Source organism: Lutra lutra, chromosome 16, assembly GCF_902655055.1.
Source record: "Lutra lutra chromosome 16, mLutLut1.2, whole genome shotgun sequence".
Lineage (NCBI taxonomy): Eukaryota > Metazoa > Chordata > Mammalia > Carnivora > Mustelidae > Lutra > Lutra lutra.
The window spans coordinates 6,746,381-6,768,394 of record NC_062293.1 but is presented as its reverse complement, the minus strand read 5'-3'; the positions used below and the strand labels follow the sequence as shown (position 1 = coordinate 6,768,394).

The 22,014-nt window shown below is 58.3% G+C and overlaps 1 protein-coding gene across 1 annotated transcript in view; it reads left to right on the top strand.

Moving 5' to 3' along the window:
• TTYH2 (tweety family member 2) overlaps positions 1-22,014 on the top strand; it is a 36,771-nt gene that overhangs the window by 7,259 nt on the left and 7,498 nt on the right. The window contains exons 2-10 of the mRNA XM_047707911.1: positions 454-626; positions 5,389-5,500; positions 10,301-10,521; positions 14,475-14,570; positions 15,119-15,191; positions 19,502-19,571; positions 19,832-19,887; positions 20,114-20,206; positions 20,435-20,527. Coding sequence (XP_047563867.1) covers positions 454-626; positions 5,389-5,500; positions 10,301-10,521; positions 14,475-14,570; positions 15,119-15,191; positions 19,502-19,571; positions 19,832-19,887; positions 20,114-20,206; positions 20,435-20,527 — 987 coding nt within the window. The remainder of the gene's footprint in view (positions 1-453; positions 627-5,388; positions 5,501-10,300; positions 10,522-14,474; positions 14,571-15,118; positions 15,192-19,501; positions 19,572-19,831; positions 19,888-20,113; positions 20,207-20,434; positions 20,528-22,014) is intronic.

The window sequence follows — 22,014 nt, the reverse complement described above, 5'->3', positions numbered from 1 at the left end:
CCCCCAGACCCTCGTGGATGTCCCTCCCTTTGTCTGTCCCGCAGCCACACGGCTCACCCCCCACAGCTGCCCACTGGTGGTTCCTTCCCAGTCTCTTGAACGGCTCAGAGGAGCTCATCAGCCAGGGCCTGGTCCGGATCCTAAACCACCAGCCAGGGCCCAGCCTCAAGCTGCTCCTTCTCCCTCACTTCTGCCTCAGCAGCCCAGACCACATCCACTATTCTTCTGGCCTCTGCCCACCCACCCTGTCCGCATGGAAGCGCCTTCTGCCCCCGCACCCCTGCCCAGCCTGAGCGCCAGGCATGGTGTGTTCGAGAGGAGGAGGAGGGAGGAAGGGCAGAGGAGGGGATGGAGGCTACCCACAGCCCCAGGGGGAGCTCGGGGCCCCAGCACAGGGTGCTTCTCGAACCCCACCGTGGGACCGAGTTCTGACCCCGGGCCTCTCCTCTTCAGTCTCTGCTGTTCCTGGGGCTGGTGGCCGCCATCTGCCTGGGCCTCAACCTCATCATCCTCGCAACTTACGTGGTCTGCGTGTGCTGCTGCAGGCAGGGCGAGGCCGTGCAGACCAAGCAGCGGGACTCCTGCTGTGTCACCTGGACGGCGGTGGTGGCCGGGCTCGTCTGCTGGTGAGTGTTCTATGCACTGGGCTCGGTGTGTGGCTTTCGGGGGGGGGGGTGGTTCTCCGGTGCCCACAGTGGGGGGAAATTAGGAATACAACGGGCCTGACCGCCAGGGTCTTCCTGGTGGTCAGCCTGGTCTGTGACACCCCTTCCTCTCCCTCTGCCTCCAGCCCTCCAGCCTCCAACCATAGGGGCTCCTTTGCTGTCTGGCCACATTGTCCTGCCCAAGCACTGGGTACTGTGACGGCAGAGGCTTTCCCAGGGTGAAAGCTGTCCCTTTCCCCGCCCAGTAGCAGGAATCAGATGGGTGGGGTAGTGATGGGGGTCTCCCCAGTGTGCCTCTGCCCTGGTGCAGTGCTGGTTAGCCTGGCAGGGGGTATGCCTAGCAGACCCGGACAGCCTTCCTGGACAGAGGGGGATGTTGGCCGTTTGCATCCTGGGACCTTCCTGGCTGCTCTGCGAGGTCAGAGAAAATTCGACTACAGTCTCCATCAAGTCCATTCGTCTCAAGAGATCAGTAGCTCTTAGTGCCATCCTCTGGGCCTTCTTTGCTCTGGACAGCGAATGAGGGTTCTTAACCCCACGTGAGAGCCCACATTGCCCAGACAGGATCCGCACGCTTGCCGGCTCTGTTTTCAGGAGGTTGTGTTGTTCTTGTTCTCATGTCCGCAGAGGTTTTTCCAAAAGCCTCAGGTCCTGCTGTGAGATCCTCCTGGGGTGGTCACTCTCGAGGGGTAGAGACCTCCTTGCTAAGTGTCCGTTGCATCCAAGATCCCACAGCAGGACTTGGCCCTCTGTCTGGGTAGCAGGACGGCGTGGGTGGGGGGCAGGCAGGGCGCAGCAGTGCTGGGAGTGAAGACGCCTGGGCTGTTAGCATCACTTCGCTCCTGTGGTTTCTTCTCCATTAGCGCGTGCTCCCGTCCTGTCCTGCCTGCTGCATAAGGGTCACCTAAGCCAAGATAGGGAGGAGCCAGAAGCAGCATCGCAGTCGTGCCAAAGCGCTGAGCGCTAGGGCTGGGTGGAGGGTGGGGGGTGGACAGGCCTCCGGGTCCTAAATCATAAACAGAAAGGAAGGAGTTCTAGTCAGGAGTTCAAAGACAAGTCTGACTCCAGCAGAGAGGAGCTCCCACGAAGTAAATGGAATAAAAGCCTCCCGCGGTGGGTGGGCAGGGGGAGACGGGAGACAGCGAAGCAGCCAGTAGTGCCTTCTACATGGTGAGCCCTCTCCGTGTGAACTCAGATTTTTTTTTCAAAAGCGCTGCAAATGACAGAAGAATACTTTGGAACAGTAAGAATGACGTTGGAGGGCCGGTTCCAGTAAGTAATAATTACCGGCCATTTCAGGAAAACTCAGGACAGAAGGAACACATGTGGCGTGATTCATTCTCCAAAATTCTACAGGCCGTTTGCACCAGGCAAGCGCGAGTCTGCGGGAAGCCCAGGCACTAATTCTGCCTTCTGTGGTTCTTGGTGTATTGGGAGAGGCGGAGAATCACACATTTGATTTGAGTAATTACAAACTAAGGAGTAAGTTTGGAGGAAAAGAACCGGCATAAAGGCGATGGTGTACTTGGGTCGGGCATTCCTGGGTCACGGGCACCAAGATCCATAGGATGACCAGGCAAAGGTGGGGGCAGGGTAGGAGGAGATACTTCAGGCAGAAGGAAGAGGAGTGTGTGCAAAGGCCCTGTGGCGGGAGGGAGCAGAGGACGTTTTAAGGAACTGAAAGAAACCGGTGTGTCTAGAGCAGAGAGAGCGGGTGAGCGGGCTGGGGTGGGGCTGCCACACGGGGTCCTGGGGGTCAGCCATAAGTGGAATAGTCACCAGTCATCTTTACTAGAGTTGTGCTCAGTTCAGAATGAGCTGGGGGGAGAGTCAGGGAAAGGAAGTAGAAAAGGCCGAAGTAGAGGGAGACCAGGGGAGATTGGGGGAGATCGGGAGGACTTGTTGAGCTCTGACAGTAAGGATCCTGGAGAAGAGGGGAGATTCATTCCATAGAAGAAAGTCCCAACAGCAGGTTCCCCAGACAGTCAATGGTATAGGAGGAGAGCTCCTCATGCCCCCGTGTGTGGGAGACAGAATTTTATCCCTGGGAAAGATATTCTGTCTTTTCCCTCAAACAGAATGGTCTGTGTGGCCCAGGCAGGACGGATGACGCCCGGAGGGAGCTGGGAGGTCCTCATTAAACAGCCAGGGCGATTTCCGGTCTTGAAAGACCAGGTGCCCTCCTGGGCCAGCTTCAATAAACCCAGACTAGGGGAAGGTAGAAAATGAGAATACCTCCAGGCTCAAAAACAGGACAAGGGATGGAAAGGCTTTGGGTTGATGCTGAATCCTCAGAAAACACTAGTTCAGGACATTGAGAACTAGAGGAGGTTATAGAGAAAGTTATAAACACAAGGAGTCAACAAGAGGCATTTTTCAGGGCATAATAAAAAATTTTCAAAATAATAAAGTCACCAACTAGGAGCTCCTAGAACTCCAGTGCATCTCACGTTCGCGCATCTCGGCTGGACGTGTGGTCCTGCGGGTGCTGGGGAGAGACACCGACTGGACAGTGGTGCGGTTCAGTGGCGTCAGAACGAGTTGAAATTGCATTCTGGTTGAATGCACAGAAGACTCGCAGGACACCAGACTGTCGCCAGCGCGTGTGCACGTCTGCGTTACACACAACAGAGGAGCCTCTGTGCACAGGCTCAGAGCACACGGCTGCCGTGGGCGCGGGGGGCAGCGCCCCTTACCTACACCGACAACAGGCACTCGGGGTGACCTTGTCCTGTGGTCCACAGACCCCTTCCCGAGAAACACTGTGCTCGGAGCCGAGCCCATCCTGGGAGGAGATTTCTCTAAAATCTCTAGGTTGCATCCTAGACTCTTCCTCGTGAACAGAAAAAGAAGACGTGTAAGTCTGTGCACGTGTGCTTTCGTCTCCCCACCCCCCGCCCCCGAAGTTAGTGTTCTGGATGAAGAGTCAGCAGGCAGCTTAGTGAACCTCCAGATGTGCGCCCCCCCACCCCCTCCCCCGTCCCCAGTGGTGCACGTCGGATGAAATATAGCGGATGATGTAGGCGAGATTCGAGATGATTTGTGCAGGCTGGAATGTTGGACAGATACCAACTCGATGCAGCTTCGCAGGGATAGATTTTAAAAGTTCTGCTTTTGCTTAAAACAAAAATTAGTGCCGTGCTACAGGAAGGAGGAGAGGCTGGGCTTGGCGGCAGTTCCGGCGAGGAAACCCAGGGGTGTTGTAGACCACGGGGTCAGCGGGGCGGAGGGGGGGTGCCGGGACTTAGCCGCCCAGTCCTCCGAGCTGGATAGACACCTGGCCGTGGAGGCCTCACCCGGAGTGACAGTGACCAGTTGGAGGAGCGTTTGAACCTGGTGGACCGTGATGACGGAGACCGGGGTCTGCATGGAGGACACGCATCTCACTTGGAGAGCGGGAGGGAAGGGGGATGCGGAGCCACATTCTGATGTCTAAGGGGCATCCTACAGAATTGAAGGCTTATTTTGGGCTGCTCCCAAGGACAGTCAAGAGACAGGAGGTAGGCTTCAGCTCCAGGGAGGAAGGAACTTTCTATCAGCTGACCAGCCACCTTGTGGGTGCTGTGAGCAAGCAGAGGGGAAGGGTAGAGAATAGGGGAAGGTCCCCAGCTCCTGGAGGTTTCAGGAAAGACCTCGGTGGTCCCTGAACCTCCCCCGTGACAGTCACCTGGGGAGCTGTTGAAGGTGCACGTCCCAGACCTACCGCAGCAGAATCCCAAAGGTGTATTCACCACCTTTGGAGCTGCTGGGCTTACAGACAGTAGTAGTATTCCCAGCCCACAGGAAATGTGCCATAGAGCTAGTCAGCCAGGCCAGGGACAAGATGGCCATGAACCTTCACCCCTACCCCCGGGTCACCTCCCACACCTCCAGGAAAGAGCTCCTTAGGCAAAACCCCACTTTCCACGGATGTTTATAGCAGTTTTATCCATAATCACTGAAACTTGGAAGCAACCAAGATGCCCTCAACAGACGAATGGGTACATACACTGTGGTCCGTCCACAGAGTGCAGTTCAGCGATGAAGAGAAAGGAGCTACTTAGCCATGGAAAGACATGGAGGGACCTTGAATGCGTATCACTCAGTGGAAGACGCCAGTCTGAAGAGACTCCATGCTGGGACTCCAGCCATAGGACATTCTAGAAAAGGCAGAACTATGGAGACCAAAGAAGGATCGGGGGTTGCGGGGAGGGAGGGGTGGATAGGTGGAGCACGGGTTTTTAGGGCAGGGAAGCTACTCTGTAGGATACTCTAATGGTACGTGGGTGCCATACATTGGCCCAGACCCACGGAACGAACCAGAGCAAAGGTGGTCCTTAGCGGGAACCATGGACTCAGGGGGATAATGACGTGTCAGTGTGGGCGTATGAGTGTACAAAGGTGGTGAGGAGTGGTGGGAACGGAGGTGGCTGTTAGGGCGGCAGGGGCTGTGTGGGAGATCCCTAGAGTCCTACTCAGCTGTGCTGTGAATCTAAGACTGCTCTAAGGGCCCCTGGATATCTCTGCGAGTTAAGCATCCAATTCTTCATCTCAGCTCAGGTCTTGATCTCGGGGCTGTAAGTTCAAGGCCTGCATGGGGCTCCACACTGGGCATGGAGCCTACTGAAATTAAAATAAAACAAAATAATAAAATAAAATAACATCTGCTCTAAAAAATACTGTATTTAAAAACAACAACTTTCTCTTCTGTGTGTCACTTCTAACCTTGGGGTCTTGCCTGTAGTGCTGCGGTGGGCGTTGGTTTCTATGGAAACAGCGAGACCAATGATGGGGTGTACCAGCTGATCTACTCCTTGGACAACGCGAACCACACCTTCTCCGGGATAGATGAACTGGTAAGGCTCACGGGTGGCGCCGGGCCGGGCCGGGTGCAGCTCGTGAGGTCAGTGTGCTCAGAACAAGGGCCCTAGTCACATCCCAGCCAGCTTGGCCCCCTAGGGGTGGGGTGGGGGGGTGGGACTCCCCTTGGGGCTGCCATTGGTCCTGCTGGGAGTAAACAGGCGATTTCTGCTCTTCAGGCAGGGAGGGGTGGTGAGGACAGGGGCAAGGACCAAAGGAGAAAGGCGGACTGGGTCCCGGGGGGGTCCCGGAGGCAGCCATGGAATCCAGCCCTGTGGACTTCTAGAGGGCCGAGCCTTCCCCCGTTTGTCCAAGAGCAGACCGAATGTGGGAAATCACCCTCACGCTGTGCTCTGTTTGCTTCAGCTGCTACATGTGGAGTATCATGGGGTCCAGACAAGGTCAAGGTGTGAGTCTTTTCAAATCCAAGTGACACAGCCCAAGGGGTGGTGCAGCGAGGTGTGGTGGGGGCTCCGGCTTCCGGCTGGGGGCTCAGGGCGGAGGACTGTGCCGGTTGACCAGAGTGGGTATTGGCCTTTTAGGGCTAGAGCCACTCTGCTGGGCATCTGGCCTGAGTGAGAGACCAAGGTGGGGGTTGGGGTTTTCTCGAACACCGACCTTGGCCTCTTGGACCCCAGGTGCTTGTCCCCTTCATCATAAGGGGAAGGCGTTTTGGGCTGGTTTCCAGGTAGACCCCATGCCACAGGAGCCGAGCTCCAGAGGAAAAGGCAAAAAGCGGTTTTCAGGGAAGCCAGTCCTTAGACATCCACACTGTTCCCTGTCCCCTCTGGACCAGGTCCCCAACCACGGCCGGGAGGGGGCAGTGACCTCAGCACATGGCCAGTTTATGTCATCGGGCAGCCTCAAGCACAAAATCCAGCCCCAGCCAGAGCATTTGGACATTGCCCTGGTACTTGCTAGAAGAGGATTCTGGAAGAGGATTCCCCCTCATTGCCCCCTCCTTCTCCCTAAGCTCCTCTAAGGCCTTAATCCATCAGCAGCCCTGGGGTGGGGGCAGGGGGCACACCTTAAAGAGACAGTCCTGGTGCTCCTCTGGACCCAGGAAGGCTGCCGATGGGGCTCTGGCCTCAGGGAGAGCCCTCCTGGGGAGCGATCGGTCACAGGCCAGACCGGGGCCCGCCTGTCCTGCAGCACATGCCTGCTGGTACCCATTGCTGGGAGACTGAGTCGTCCAGACACTGGGCGGAGGCAGCTCTGTGGGGCAAGGCAGGGACAGCTGGGATGGGGAGCTGAGGGCAGCCTCGAGGCTGAGTATGGCCTGACCAGCCCTGGAGGCATGAGGGGACCTCACCTTCAGGGTCCCCTCTGCCCTACCTCTGCCCTGGAAGGGAAGGGGCTCTGGCCTCTAGGCTCTACCTCCTGCTCTCCCTCCACCCACCAGCACCAGACCCACTAAGAGGAGAAACCCAGCCCCGAAAGGGGGGTCCCCTGCCTGGGGAGGCCCCAGAGCCATGACCTAGCACTGCTTGACTCATGACCACTGTAAGGAATGGCCCCTTGTCTCTCCTAAGGACTAAGGAGAGAGAACCCCAGAGCCATCCTCATGGGAAAGTTTGAGTTGTTTGTGTCCTATCGTGTGAGATGAGAATGGATAGGGAAATAGCTAGAATGAATCCCCAGGATGGCCTATCCACCACAAGGGCTGAGTGAGGGCTCCAGGCCAGGTCTGGACATTCTAAGGCAAGACCCACGTCTCCAAACTCCATGTCACCAAAGGGAAGAGGTCTGTGTGTCCCTGGCTATCAAGCCCTTCATTGTCTCTGCACCATGTCTGAAAGTCGCAGGAGTCCCAGGGTTTTGTGACGGTCAAGCCAGCTGGGAGCTGCCTCCATCCCGGTGAGGGCCATGGCCTGCCTCACCTGGGTGAACGAGGTATTTTCTCCCAGTGGAGAGATGGAGCTCTGGGCCCCTGCTGGGTGGGACCTGTGAAGTTGGTTTGGACCTCAGGGAGGGCACCCGACACTCTGGGTCCCAAGGGCTGTAAGGGAGGCAGCAGCCTTTGGAGGGCTCCCCAGATCCGAGGGGTGAAGGCCAAACACCAGAGAAATGGTGTTCGATGAGATAATGTAAGTGAAAGTGCCTAGTAATCTACAAAGTCCCCCCAAGTGGGGGTCACTATGACAATGCATGTCCTTATTATAATTACTGTCATTATGTGTGTTCCTCTAATCACCCTGAAGAAGACAGGCTTGGGTTAGTGGGGCAGGGGGAGGGCAGGACTGGAAGGGCAGGTCAGAGTGAGGGGGACCCTTCAGAGCTCCCCTTCCTGGACCAGAAGCCCCACACCTGCACCCTTGCACCCTGAGGGCCCTGCCACTGTTCAAGGCTCGGGGACGCCTGGCAGGCTTCTGGATCAGCTGCACGCTTTGATTTGGGGGGTCAGAAAGGGTCATTTGGGAGTGCCAGGTGGGTCCTTTCTCTGGCCCAGTGGCCCCCATCCACTTCCCCTCCTTCAGTGAGCGGGGCCTGAGCTCTGGCGAGTGACTCACACAGGGGACCAGGCATACCTCTAACTGCTCAGGGTCTTAGCTTAAAGGTCCCCAGGAGCTTGGCTGACTCAGCTCTGAGCCACACGTTCCAGTGGCCAGTGTGACTCCTCTGGGCTCTCACGGGAGAGCCAGCAGCAAGCCTGTGGGCAGGCTTGAGTGAGGAATAGGGCATGGCGAGGTTGCATTCATGTTGCAGGATTGGAAGCTAGTGTGTTCTGGAGCAAGAACCTGAACCCGGGTGTTCTGGTCTTTGCTGTTCCCTTCAGGATCTGAGATGGGGTCCCTCCCCACACTGGCAGAGGATCCAAGCCTCTGTCCCCTAGTATGGCTGCCCTTCTAGAAAACCTCAGAAAGTAGAGAAGCTTCCTCCCCACCTGGAGGTTTTCAGACTTGAGCGTGTATCCCAATTCCCCAGAATGCTTGATTAACACAGATCGCTGGGCCCTCCCCGAAGTTTCTGGTTCTGGAAGTCTGGGACAGGGCTGGGAATTTGCTCCTGGTCACCCTGCTGCCAGTCCAGGGACCGCACCTGGAGGATGACTCCTCCATCCTGGGGGGACGAGAGCTCCCGCACCTGCTTGCTCGCCCCCCCCCCCCCCCCGCAAGCCTGAGTCGCTGAGCTGTCCCTCTTACGCTCAGCGCTCTTCCCCGGGGGCGTCTCTGCCGCATCTCCGGGGCCACCCTGTCTCTTGGGGGCTCCGGGGAACCCTCTGAGGACCGGCGGTGGAGTGGGGAACAGGGGGCCATACGTAGGTCAGTGTTGTGGTTTTAATTTTTGTTTGTTCGTTTGTTTCCTTTGAGAGGACATCAGGAGGGAGAAAGGGGGCCAGGCAGATGTTTACTGGCTTTGGTTTTTTTCAAGGAGAGATTGAAGAAATGAAGAAGTTAAAATCATGAGCTAGGGAAGGAGAAGTCGTCTTGCAGGAAAACATTGTTAGCAGCCCTTTGCTCCAAAGTTCCTCGTATATAATACAGGAACATAAAAAGACTCCGATCTCAGCACTTAGTAACGGTGCCTTTCGGATCAATGTTTCTAAAGCACTTGTATGTTGATCTCACTGAACGGAAAGGCAGGTTGATTGGGGTGATGGTTGTTATGACTTTTTTCCTCCGCGTGAAGTTAGAAACAGCCCAACCCGGAGTATCTCTTAGGCCTTTCCCAGCGTGTAAGAACGGAGAACAAGCCTGGAAATGGAACAAGCTGCTGACATTGAAAAAACAAAGCCAAACAGAACAAAGAGGGCCATTCTCTTGTCTGGAACCGGGTACCCGCAGAGGAGCACAGATGTGAAAGGCCACAGAGTTGCCCTCGAGTCTCCCTAACGCACCAGCAGCGGAGTTGGTCACCAGGAGTGTCGTCTCCGAGGACTCTCAGGGCTGCCTGTGGGATGACGCCCCTCGGTGACATTTTATCTTCCTTCCACCCCCGGGGGGAGGATTAACACCGCCTTCCAGCCGGTGGTACCTGTGGGTTTGGTGTGACAGTTTCGGCACCAGAGCCTTTCTTGCCCTTGCAGCCGGAACACAGGCTCAGAGCAGGCTTGGATTGGAAGGGCGAGCTGGGGCTTCCCAGGCTGTGTCCCTGGGTCCGGCAGGGACCCTGCATCTGGATTGTTTGGAAGCACCTCTCCAGGACCAGGCCGTCCTTGGGCTCCTGGTTGGAAAGCCAAAGACAGTCACCACCTTTGTCCTTCCCTCTGTACCTTTGGAAAGAAAGTTGCTTCCTTCCTTCTGGAGCTCCCAGCCCTTGCAGCCCTGCCAAAGGAGGGAGCCTGTCCCTCCACCTGGCAGGACGGCGGTGCCCCAGGGTGGGGTGGGGGCGGAGGAGGGGCCCGAGTCCCCAGAGCAGGTGCCAACCTCCTCCTGCCACATGTCCAGGCTCTTCCAAGGCAGGATCCGTCCGTCTGTGTCATTTCAAAGTGTCATTGTTCTGGCTTCCCGCGGGTTCCGGAGGCCGGGAGCTGTTGCTGGGTCCACAACAGAGCCTTTCTCTTGGGAGGTGTTTAGAAATCCCGCTGTGGGAACAGAAGGTCAGGTAGCAACAGAGGAACAGAGGAACTTTTCCATTCCATCCCTTGGTCTGAAAAAGAATTTCCGATCCAAGGTGTTTCGAGTTTTAAGGGAATCCTCTTCAAGGAAATAAAATGGTTTAGACCGGATCAGGCCTGCCCCCCACCCTGGTGCAGGGATGTGAGGGCTGGGGGACAGGAGGGCCTCTCTGTCCTCCTCCGGCTTGCACGCCTCCTCCCGCTGGAGGCCAGATTCACAACCCTGGCCCCTCCGCAGGTGTCCGGAACCACCCAGAAGATGAAGGTGGACCTCGAGCAGCACCTGGCCCGGCTCAGTGAGATCTTTGCCACCCGGGGCGATTATATCCAGACGCTGAAGTTCGTGCAGCAGATGGCGGCCAACATCCTGGTCCAGCTCTCGGGGCTGCCCGTGTGGAGGGAGGTCACCACAGAGCTGACCGAGCTGGCCGACCAGACTGGCTACGTGGAGTACTACAGGTGAGGGCCCGAGGGAGGGCCAGCAGGGGCGGGGGCGGCTTCCTTCGTCCCAGCCTGCGTCTTGGGGCCCAGGCAGGGCCTTAGTGAGCCATTCCTGGGACCAGAGGAGTGGTGGGCGTCAGAACTGCTTCCTTGGGCAGGCCGGCCCCAGAGACCCAGAAAGGGGCAGACAGGGGGTGGTGTGCCAAGATCCCGTGTGAGAGGCTGAAGTTGGCCTCCAGGGACCCCTGGGACCAGCATCCTTCATGGCTGGTACTGGGTAAGATGCCAGTGCTTTATGGGGTTTGTGGGGTGGGCTTCCCTACACCTGCAGGCTCGGCCACAGTGCAGGGGGTCTGCACGGAGCCTCCCTTGATGGCAACTTCTTAGCAAACCCAGCTTCTTGTACATAGAGAAGCCTAAGGGGTGGGAGGCGGAGGGGCACCACGCCACCTTTGCCGTACTCAGAAGTACAAACTCGTACCTCCGTAAGCTTTGGGAGTCCATGTACGTCTCCCCTGACCTCCCATTCCCCAGACCCCATCCCAGGTGAGGGTGCTGGACACAGGCCCGCTGACCAGCAACCGGCTGCCTCCTTCCGTGGGCAGCATCTACTGAAGGTCGCTCTGGGGAGAGCCAAGGAAGGAGGCGGCCATCTGGGCTTTCAGGGACTCCTGGCCAAAGGGGGACTTAGGCCCACCAAGTGCACATCTCTTTTCCTCCAGGGCCCAGCGCCTTGCACGGATGGAGGGGGGCCCTGGTAAGGAAGGGGTAAATGAGTCCTGAAGAACAAGTATCAGCTCTTTGGACCCACCCCTTCCCCAAATGCATTGGTTCCCCTTCAGGCCATTTAGCAAAGGTCAGAGCCTTTACACGCCCTGTTGCACAATTTACTCTGGTTTTCTGGATTCATTTCTCCTTTATGAGAAAACCCCACCCGGGCTGACTTAGAAGGACACAGAGGAAATGCTTCTAGTGGGACCCCAACTTGTCCAGAGCTCTCCCTTCCCCCCATCGGGTAGGATCAAGCCGGACCTTGGCAAGGGAAGCGCGTGAAGTCAGTCCCCAGCTCAGGCGGGCGCTCCCCACTCCTCGGTCCCACACCCCATCCAGCCCCTGCATGCCCCAGCTATCACGGATCCGGTTTCCCACCAGACTTTTTTCCTTTTTTTCTTTTTTTTGCTCACGTTCAAAATGGCCTTTCTCCCCAGCCACAGAAACTCCTAATTCCGAGGATGGGCTGTGACTCGTGACCTAAAAAAGTGACATCTGATGAGTCCTGTGACCTGAGGGCCATTCTTCCTCTGAGCGTGTGAAAGCTTAGTCCCGGGGGTCAGGGACAGGTGGAAAGTGGGTGCCCACGTTGACCCTGCTTTTCTCCGTGAGTGGCCCTGGAGCGGGACCGTGTATCCTTAAGGGCCCCCCGTGGGCATGAGACACTGTAAGAGTTGGAATAAGTCAGTTTACATATCAAAAGGGACTTACTTTTAAGGTGATTCCATTAAAAATGGGCGGCAGGGTGGTGACAGAGCGTATCAGCTGTTTTCAGTGTGGGTGACCAAGGGGTGCCCTCTGACCCCCGTCCCAGCTCCCTTGTTCAGGCTGGGGCAGAAAAGGCCCAGTCTGAGGACATTAGTACCAGTGGCTCCTGAAAACCAATGGTGTTCTGTGCCTTCCTCCCTCTGCTGTTTGCCGGCTCCTTCTCTCCCCTGTTGTCCCAGGACAGAGAGGGGCCTCATTCCTTGAGCTCACCAGCCTGAGGGGCTCCTCCGAACAGACTTCCCATCTTTGCTTTCCAGATGACTCTAGAGCAGAGCCATCCAGCTAAGCTCGTATTTTTTTGGCACTTTTATACAAGACCCAGCTAAGTATTGGAGGCACTAAAAAAAGCCAAGCCTCTCTGAGAGGCTCAAAAGGGGTGTGACCAAGGTGCCTGCAGAGGCCGGATCCATGAGAGCCCCAGGAATCAGGGCCCGCGCAGCGCCTGTTCCTTAGAAACACATCCCAGGTCATCTCTGGGCTCCTCTGGGAAAACACATCCGCCTCGCAGAGCTGTTTCCAGGAACTCCTTACAGCACGAGGTGTGGATGTGGAGAAAACACGGAAACACGATCGTGGAGAGTGAGTGAGAGGCTATCCTAACCTGATTTCCTGCTGGTGTGCACAGCAGGGAGAAAGGCAGTAAGAAACCTTTAGGTTTGAAACATGAAACCGGAATTTTGAGAGGTCCCTGGTGGTTGGCCGTGTCTCCTGCAGGAAGACTCACAGAGGAGGGGGAAAGTCCAGAATTCCTGGGCTGGGCTCTCCTCCCACGGGCCTCCATCCGTTTTCCAATCTGCAGAATGGGGTCGTAGTTTCTGAGCCCCCTTCCTGCCCTGACTCCAATTCTAGGAAAACTGGCTCCTTGGTGGAAGGGGGGGTCTCGGTTAGCGTCCTTTCTTGGCACTCAGCCTCCACTCACAAAGACGGGAAGAACCTGGCTTGGCTGCCAGGGGGCCTCCGCGTGCTCCCTCCCTCTGGGACCTTTGTCCTTTCGTACAGCTGGCGCTGTTCCCACCCACCCACCCAAACTCCTTCTCACCTTCCTGATGGTGTTAGTGAAGCATTGCTGGAGAGGAGAGGTCCCTGAATTTAACTGGCTCTTGCATCAAGAGAAATCGTAATGATCCAAAGGCTTCTTTCTCCAGGGGCTTGGAGCAGTCCCTTCTGTCTGTCCCCGCTGCCTCCTGTGTCCACAGGCTGCTAGGCGGTGGCTGCTAGGTGAGCCTGGTGCTCTCTGGTAAGGCCCTCTCTGGGGATCCCGTGTAGAAGAGAAAGGAACTCTCGGGGCTTTGCTTGGGACTGCATCAATGCCTTTGGACTTTAAGCCCTGTGGATTCCTCAGCCCGTGCTTTGGAGAAGCAGGAAAGCGGAGACTTTGAGATCCCTCGGTGGCATGCCTTATTAACCTTTGTACTTCGTGAACATTCAACTTTCCACCCAGCCCTGAGAAGTTTCCAGAAGTAAAGATTTGGAAACTGAGGCCCAAGGGAGGGAGAGGCAGCTTGTCAGGATCTGCCCGCTGGTGTGCGATGGCCTTTCCCCATCAGCGCAGCTTGGGGGTGGGTGGGGGGGCGGGCAGACAGGCCCAAGGAGTCAAGGAGTGAGGGATTTCCCTGGGGCTCCCTCGCCCTACTTGAGCTCCCTGGTGGTCTGGGAATGAGCCCGACCCCGCGTCCGGGCACCCCGTACCTGGCACAGATGTTACTGAGACGAGCCTGTGTGTCCTAAGCAGTGGGTCCCAGGCAGCTGGGAGGGTGAGACAGGAGGCCTGAGGGAGGCCAGGCTGAGCCTTCACCATGGACGTGGTCATCTTAGGGGATTTCTTAGATCCATGGACGTAAATGTCAGGCCTGATCTGATGCTGGTGATTGTTCTGAAAGCAGCAGGAGGGTCCGGAGCAGTACCCGTGGGAGGCTGCAGAGACCTCGTAGGCCCATTCCGTCCCAAGTGTGGCCACTAGCACACGTGGCACTGACTTGTAAATGAATTAGAAGCAGCTCAGATGAGACACAAGTCTCTTCTGTTGCCCGGGCCACGTCTCCACTCCCCTGAGCCATGCGTGGGCAGGGCCAGGTGCACGGGGCAGCACAGAGATCTGGAACATGCCTGTCACTGCAGGAAGTTCTGGCCGGCCGTGCTGGTTTAGATGCTTGGCCTGGGTGGGGAACGTGACCCCTTTGTTCAGGCACAGCCGGGGGTGCAGCCCTGGGAGTCCCCGAAGAGCCCGTCTGCCATGCGTCCTGGTCCTTCCCGTCCGGGGCAGGGTGTGCAGCCTCGTCTCCCGCTCGGTTGCTGGCTTGGGGCAGCACGTCACAGTGAAGGGTCAAGCTGGCCTGGGGGCTGCTGTGCAGGGGTCCCCCGCTGGGCACTGCTGGGCACCGGTGCGGTGACGCCCCCCCCCCACCCCTGACCGTCTCTCCCCATTCACCCAGGTGGCTTTCCTACCTCCTGCTCTTCATCCTGGACCTGGTCATCTGCCTCGTTGCCTGCCTGGGACTGGCCAGGCGCTCCAGGTGTCTCCTGGTCTCGTGAGTATCCCTGCATGCGGGCTGGACAGCCAGGGGTGGGGGTGACAGTGTCACCGTGAGAGAGAGATGGGGGCCTGGCCAAGCTCTGAGCGTGTGGCGGGGGCAGTGGCCGGAAGCCGCCCTCGGAGCCCCCCTCGGCCGGCAGCGGAGGGAGACGGCAGCCGCTGATACAGCATCTGGACACCTGGCAAGGACTGGGCTTTGCCTCCATGTGTCCTACACGTCACTGGGCCTGGCTGCTGAGCAGCTGAAGTAATGGGGCCCAAGCGTGAGAGCCTCCAGGGTCTCTGATCAAGCCCTCCTCATAGCCTGTGCTCTCGCAGCTGTGGCTTTTCAGCCGAGGGACCGATGCTCCAGGCACTGGGCTCCGTACCTCTCAGCCCGCAGTCAGCAGCGGATAATTAGGGACCGCCAGAGTCTCGGGGGCCGTGGGGGGACAGGCTGGTGGCTCAGAGGAAGGTCACTAGAAGGTGGTGGGGTGACAGCCCTCGCAGGGTTCCCACCTGCCAGCCTGCACCTAGATCCCACTGGCTGTGCCTTTCTCCCAGGACACTGTGCTGTGGGGCGCTGGGCCTGTTCCTCAGCTGGACGTCTCTCGCTGTTGACAGCGCAGCCGCTGTGGTGAGTCGGGTGGGGGTGGGGGTAGGGGGTGGTCCGACCAGGACCGTCTGTCTGGGGGCATGTTGAGGTGTCTTGTCCAGAGTCCCCAGGGCAGGGCCGGCTTCCGGTCTCTGTTCCTAACCTAGACTTTCAGAACCGAGAGGGCTTGGATCGGCCTCACCAGTTCCCTTGCCCTTCCTATGGGGACAGAGGCCCAGAGAAAGGAAGAGGCTTACCCAAGATCATGAGGTATTTAGGGACAAGGCCAAGATGAGAAGCCTGATTCCTGATCCCTTTCGCACCCCATTGGCCCATTCTCAGCCCCGGCTTGTGACGCCAGGCTTGGATGACCAGGTGACTCTGTGCGTGTGAAGAACTAACCCAGTCTAATGGGGACGAGCGGGGTCTCAACCCCAGGCTGGCGAAGCCTCGGGCTCCCGAAGCACCCTCCTGGGCCGCCTTTCCTGGGCATTGGGAACGTGGAACGTGACGTTTAACTTGTCTTCCGTCCCCTTGCCTCGGACTCGCACACACGGCCTGAAACACAATGGTGTTAATGTTTCTGGATGTGATACCCCAGAATGTTTTTAAAACACACACACGCAGGGCGGGGAATGCTCCCTGTGTAGCTATGTTTGGTCGCTGAGAGACCTGGCGCTCAGGTGGAGCCATGCATGGGGTCTTGGATTCAGCGGACTCTGGCTCTGTGGCTCTCAGCCGTGCCGGGTGTCCAAGGATGCAGACACCAGGACACGATGTTCGCTCTTGACGTGGTCTCGGTCTGCAAAGAAAGGCCTATAGGCAGCTCACTGGGATCCCGTGTGAATGGATACCAGGGAGGCCCAAGCTGCGTGTGTGTGTGTGAGCGTGTGTGTGAGTGTGTGAGTTGGGGCGCACAGTCAGGATTTACCAGAGGATTTCGGGGAACCCCTGCCTGATTCAGGGGCCACAAAGTCAGCGCATGGCCTGCATCTGTAACACCTTAGTTACCTGGGCGTAAAAGAACGAACGAGGACTCTCCCTGAAGCCTTCTCCCTGAAGTCACACCTTGCCCTGGGACTTGGGGCTGGCCAGTCACTCTAGGCTGGGGCAGTCCGCCTCCACGGGGCCCACCCCGGCGCCGCCTGGCTCCCAGCAGCTTCGGGCAGAGTTTGTCCTGGAGGGAGACAGGCTGGGGGTCTCCTCTTTTCTTCCCTCTGCCCACTGTGTGGTGTCCGCTTTGGGTGCGAGGGAGGACTAGCCAGGCATGAGCCTACATCCCAAGGGCTGGGGCCCCCCAAGATGCAGGGAAGGGCAGGACAGGAGGGCCCAGGTTGTGCCGCAGAGGATCTTGGGGTCACCAGCAGCTGAGCGGGTACCCAGTCCAAGGGAACGGCTGCTGGTCCAAGCCACACGCACAGCTGCCTGGCCGGCCGCCTCTCCTTTGGGGACGCATGTGAGCACAAGGAAGCCTGCATGAGGCCAGCTCTCCAGGGGGCTCTCCTGCCCCTTGCGCAGCCTCTGCCTTCTGGAAGCAGGGGAGGCCTCCAGCTTGCCACCTTGAGCGGCCCTCGGGGAGCTAGCTTCCTCCCAGAGGGGGCTTCTCCCTCACCCCTGGCTGCAGTGTTCAGGGGGACCAGAGGCCATTGAATCTCCCAGCTGGGCGCCCTGGGCTGCCAGTACGCTGGCGAGGAAGGCCGTTTCCCTAATTGTTGAGTCAGGCCTGTGTGAGAGAGGGCTGTGAGGGAGCTGAATGCGCCTTTGAGAGGGCTGCTGGCCGTGCTGCATTCTAATGGGAAGTGGGGTGAGGACAGGAGGCAGGCGGGAGGCAGGCCGGGTCGGGCTGTTGTGGAAGCTTTTGTGTGGTCCTGCTGTCCCTGCGCTGGGAGGCCTGCTCTCTTTTAGTGCTGTGGGGCCCCTTTGAGGACAGACGCTGAGCCCCTCCCAAACCGTCCCTTCCAGTCCCGGAAAGAGGACCTCCTCGAAGAAGGCACTCCACCCCTGGGAATCAGCTCCCAGTGGGAGTCTGGGGAGCTGAGCTCTCGGCTTTGGCCACCCTAGCCTGCTGCCTCCCCGCTCAACCGCCCACCCTGAGAGGGTGAGGGGCTGAGGGCAGAAAGAAGAGAAAGCACCAGAGAAGAAAGAAGGGGACAGTGGAGGCTGGGGATTGGGGGTGGGACAGCTGACACACTGGGACAGCTAGGCAGTTCCCTGCAAATCCAGCCACCAAGGGGGAGGCTGGGCCCACCTGACTGAGTCAGAGTGACGGAGTAGGAGGGTGGCCTCTGGGACCTCCTGCCTGGTCCGTGTCCCCCTTCCTTGCCCCTTCCCAGCTGGGGGGGGGTCCTGGGAAAGTTCTGAAGCCCTCCAGACCTTAGTTTTCTTGAGTGTGAAATGGGGAGAAGCATAGCACTTGCCCCAGAGGGATCGGGTGAGTCAGTGAACCCCCGGGAGGCATGCAGGAAATGGCCAATGAGCTGTAACCTCATTGTTGGCCATGCGTCTATGTTGTTACGTGAGGGGCGCAGGGGGACGCCTCCAGATCGTCACCTGTTCTCCGGGGCTGCCTCCGCTGGGCTGGATCCTGGGCGTCCCTGCCTGTGCTCCGTGCCCCGTGCTCCTTCCCCCATCCCCAGCCTTGCTGTGTGAGTAAGGCACATAGGGTCCTTGGGCTACGTGGACAGGGAGAGAAGGTTGAATCCTCACTGCAGGGTCTGAAGGGCCAACCTGATCTGATGGGGGTGGGAGGCCACATCCCCAGGGGAGCCTCTCGGACAGATCCCAAACACTTTGGGACCCAGGCCAAGATGGATGCCTCCCTCTTCATTTTTCCCAAGGCCTCCCATCAGCCCCGCTCAGGTCTGGCTCCTCCCTCTTCGCCCCTCCAGCGATAGGAGTAGGCCTGCCGGTCCTGTGGCTCTGATTTATGGTAATGAATCAGTCTGATGGATGTATGGTCGTGATTTGCATATAGAGCAATTCTCCCAGGGTCCCGAGCATGTGGTCATGTGTGTGCGTGTGTGTGTGTGCGTGTATGCGTATACAGAAGTGACTCTGGGGGAGCTCTGAGTCTGGAGGGGGATCTTATTCCCCAGCCCCCCATACACACGTTCTAGACCATAAGTACCGCGATACAGCTCGCCCCTGGATCTCATCCTGGAAAGGCACATGGTATCCAGTAGGTGCTAAATAAATACTGACTGAGTTGGAATGAATGCATGAAGCTCCAGCGTGGAGCCTGATGCCGCCCCTCCCAAAGGAGGACTGAGCTCCAGCAGTGCAGGGCCCTGGGGAGGGGTCCCCGGCTCAGGGAACCCCTAGAAACAGGTTGGAGCGCTTCCCCTGGCTGTTCTGAAAGATGGAGGGTTCCACTGTAGCCCCAGGCTGGACCTGAGAGGGGCCTGGCTCAGGGGATGGGTCCTTGCTCCCACCAATCCCAGGGGGAGGGTTCCTGCTCCCACACGGCCCATATCCCCTTAACGGTCACTTCTCCAGGCCACACTATGGGGTCCAAGCCCTCTAGCTCATCGGTGGCAGAGCCTGGAGTATGTGTCCCCCTAACTCCCAGGCCCCCACTCCTCCCAGTCCTCCATCTTATCCTGAGCAGGACCCGTACCCACAGCTCAGAGATGGATTTGGGGACAACGTAATTCTTTCAATGTTGTTGTTACTGGTTTTTCGGTGTTTTTTTTTTTTTAAGATTTTATTTATTTATTTGTCAGAGGGAGGGAGAGAGAACACAGCAGGGGGAGCAGTGGGCACAGGGAGAAGCAGGCTCCCCGCTGGGCAGAGAGCCCGATGTGGGGCTCGATCCCAGGACCCTGAGATCATGACCTGAGCCAGAGGCAGATGCTTAACCCACTGAGCCACCCAAGCATCCCTGACATAATTCTTTAGGAAGAGAGTCCCAGGGATGCTTCATACATTGGCACCCCAAAGCATGTGGGGCTTGATAACAGCAAGGCCAAAAATAAAACCAAAATGAACGAAGGCCACGGTGCAGTCACGCCCCGACACGGCGCCTGGCGGAGGTGCTCGGGCCCTGGGGTCCGTCCCAGAAGCAGCTTTCAGAGATAGAGTATGAGCTGACGCTGCCGGGAGCCTGGACTCCGTGTTTTTTTACGTCAGTGAATTCACGGGGTGGGTAGTGTTTTTCTGTCCCGAGTTCAGGCAGCTGGGACACAGGAAGAGTAAGTGACTTTCCCAAACTGACAGAGCTAGGAAGGGAGCAGGACTCAAGCCCAGGGAGGACGGAGCAGAGGAGTCTGAGCGGCTGGGCCTGAGGGCACCGGCACCAGCAGGGCCCTGGTGTCAGAACTTTCTTCCATCCCTCCCCGTCTCCCCCGGCTCAGGGCACCGGTGACTTCTGCTCCGATCCCAACACCTTCATCCTGAACATCACAGAGGGCCAGGTCCGCACAGGTAACGAACCTCGGGGCCTCTGCTGTCTGAGCTGCTCCGGAAACTCAGACCAGGCCCCCGGCCGGCCGGACCTCTCCACCCTGTCGTCCCCAAACCCCTCCCCACCCCCAGCCCCCCGACACTTCCGCTCCAGCTGGACCTCTATGCCGTTTGTTAGAAGGGCCCTCCTTGGGGCATTCGGGGCCTGGCTGGGCCGCTGAGGGCAGTGAGGGCCTGGTCACTCGTGAGCTCCCGCCTGATCCCCCATCTTCGCCTTGCAGAGGTGACCCGTTACTACCTCTACTGCGGTCAGAGCGGAAGCAGCCCCTTCCAGCAGGTATCCCACCCTGCCCACCACCCCCTCTGGACCCGAAGCCCAGCACCTGTAGGTGGCTGGGGGCTTTTCCCTTCGTTGTGAGGCCGGGGCTGCTTCTCGGGGGACCACTGGGAGTGGCAGGAAGCCCGAGGGGTGCAGGGTGGGGCAGGAATGGGGGCAGGGCTGCTGGGGAGGGGAAGCGGAGCCTCAGGGCAGGGCTGTGGTCTCTCTGGTCTCTCCTGGCCAGGCGCTGACCGTCTTCCAGCGCTCGCTCACCACCATGCAGAGCCAGGTGGCCGGCCTGCTGCAGTTTGCCGTGCCTCTCTTCCCCACGGCCGAGGTAAGGGGCCGCCTCCCGCGGCGTCTGTGCTGGGAGCGGGGGCACCCCCGCTGGACCTTGACAGCCCTCCCGCTGCCTGCACCTCCCCGTCCTCAGCCCCAGGGCTTCACGGAGCCGGGCTGAGGAGGGCCCTCCCTGGCCTCTTTGCCCACCCGCTGCTCGCGGTTTTAGCCACAAGCCCGCCCCTGCCGCTCATTGTCTGCCTCTCTGCGTGTCTGTCTGCTTCAGAAGGACCTGCTGGAAATCCAGCTCCTGCTGAACTCCTCCGAGTCCGGCCTCCACCAGCTGACGGCCATGCTGGATTGCCGAGGGCTGCACAAGGTGCCGGGGTGGGCCCAGGTGGCAGGTGGGACAGGGTACCCTGGAAGGCTGCATGTTCTGTTCCCAGAGAGCAGCCAGTAGGGGCCGGGGAAGTGATTGTCGGGGTTCCCTGCAGGCCCCGGCATGGCACAGAAGCCGAACAATAGGAAGGCGGGAGGGGTATCTGGCTTCTTGATTCTCCCAAGTAGCTAAGACAGGGAGAGTCCATGAAAAGTACCAAGGGACAGGGGTAGGAGGGTTGGATCAGGTTAGCTCTAGAACGTTGGGGGATCCTGACCTACATAAGGGAGGCCTTTCTCCAGACTCCAGACTTCCAGCCATCTGGTCAACCCGTCCATCTCCCTGGCTGCGAGTGGACACCCCCTGCTCCTTGCCGGGGTCCCTCTCCAAGAACTTGGAAGGCCAGACAGCCTCGAATGCAAGGAACACTCTGGGTGTATGTGCATCCCCTCCTCCCTCCAGGCAGTAAGCCAGTTCGTGTGGACACTTCTCCCATCCCATATGGATTTAGCATGAAGGCTCATAGGATGCTCCTGGCTGCCGGGTGAGGCCAAGTGCTCACCCTTATTCTGTGCCGGTTGTATCCACCATATCATTAGTTGTCCCCGTCAATGTCGTAAAACACATGTTATTTCATGGACAGTTTTATAGGTCAGGAAACTGTGTGTGTGGGTGGATGGATGGATGGATGGATGGATAGATAGGTAGATATCCATAGATCTATAAAGTAGCTCATGGAAGGTTCCTCAAGTCAAGGGCTTGGGTTTGGACCCTGGCACTCTGACTAGAGCCGAGAACATGTACCCTCTCCCTCCCAGACACCCACATTGGCTCCCTTAGCAAGTTGTAGCATCTAGACTCTCAAACGTATCCTGAATCTGACCACTGCTCTCCTTTCCCCACTTCCACCATGATCCCAGGACCACCTCCCTTCCCTGGGTGACAGCCGTGGCCTCCTGGCTGCCCCCCCTTCTTTTGCCCCCTGAACCTTCCATGACCTTTCATTCACAGCAACCACAGTGGTGTTTGTAAAAGTTGGTTGGGTCACCTCCCTTCTGTCACACCCCATCACCTTCTGATCAAATGCGAAGTCCTCACGTGCCTGCAAAGCCTAGTGTGACCTGGTCCCATTCCACCCTGTCTCCTGCTGGCCTTCTCTCCTGAATGTGCTCCTCTTGTCCCCTTCCCTCGTTAGCTTAAGGCACAAGCTGTTCCTTCTCACCTGGTCTTAGACTAAATGTCCCCTGGCTCCTGGCTCCCCAGCCCCGCAGCTGTGTCTGTCTCACTCAGAGCTGACCCTTGCATGCTTGGCACACAGTAGGTGGTTAGCATCTGCTTATGGAGTGAACCCAAGAAGCCCCTTCTTTGGGCCCCAGAGTGTGGGCCCTGCATGGGCTGTACAGAGTGCTCAGGAGGGGGAAAAATAGACAATTGCAAGCACAGGCTTGGGGAGACGGGCTCTCAGAGACCTGCTCAGACCTCAGGCT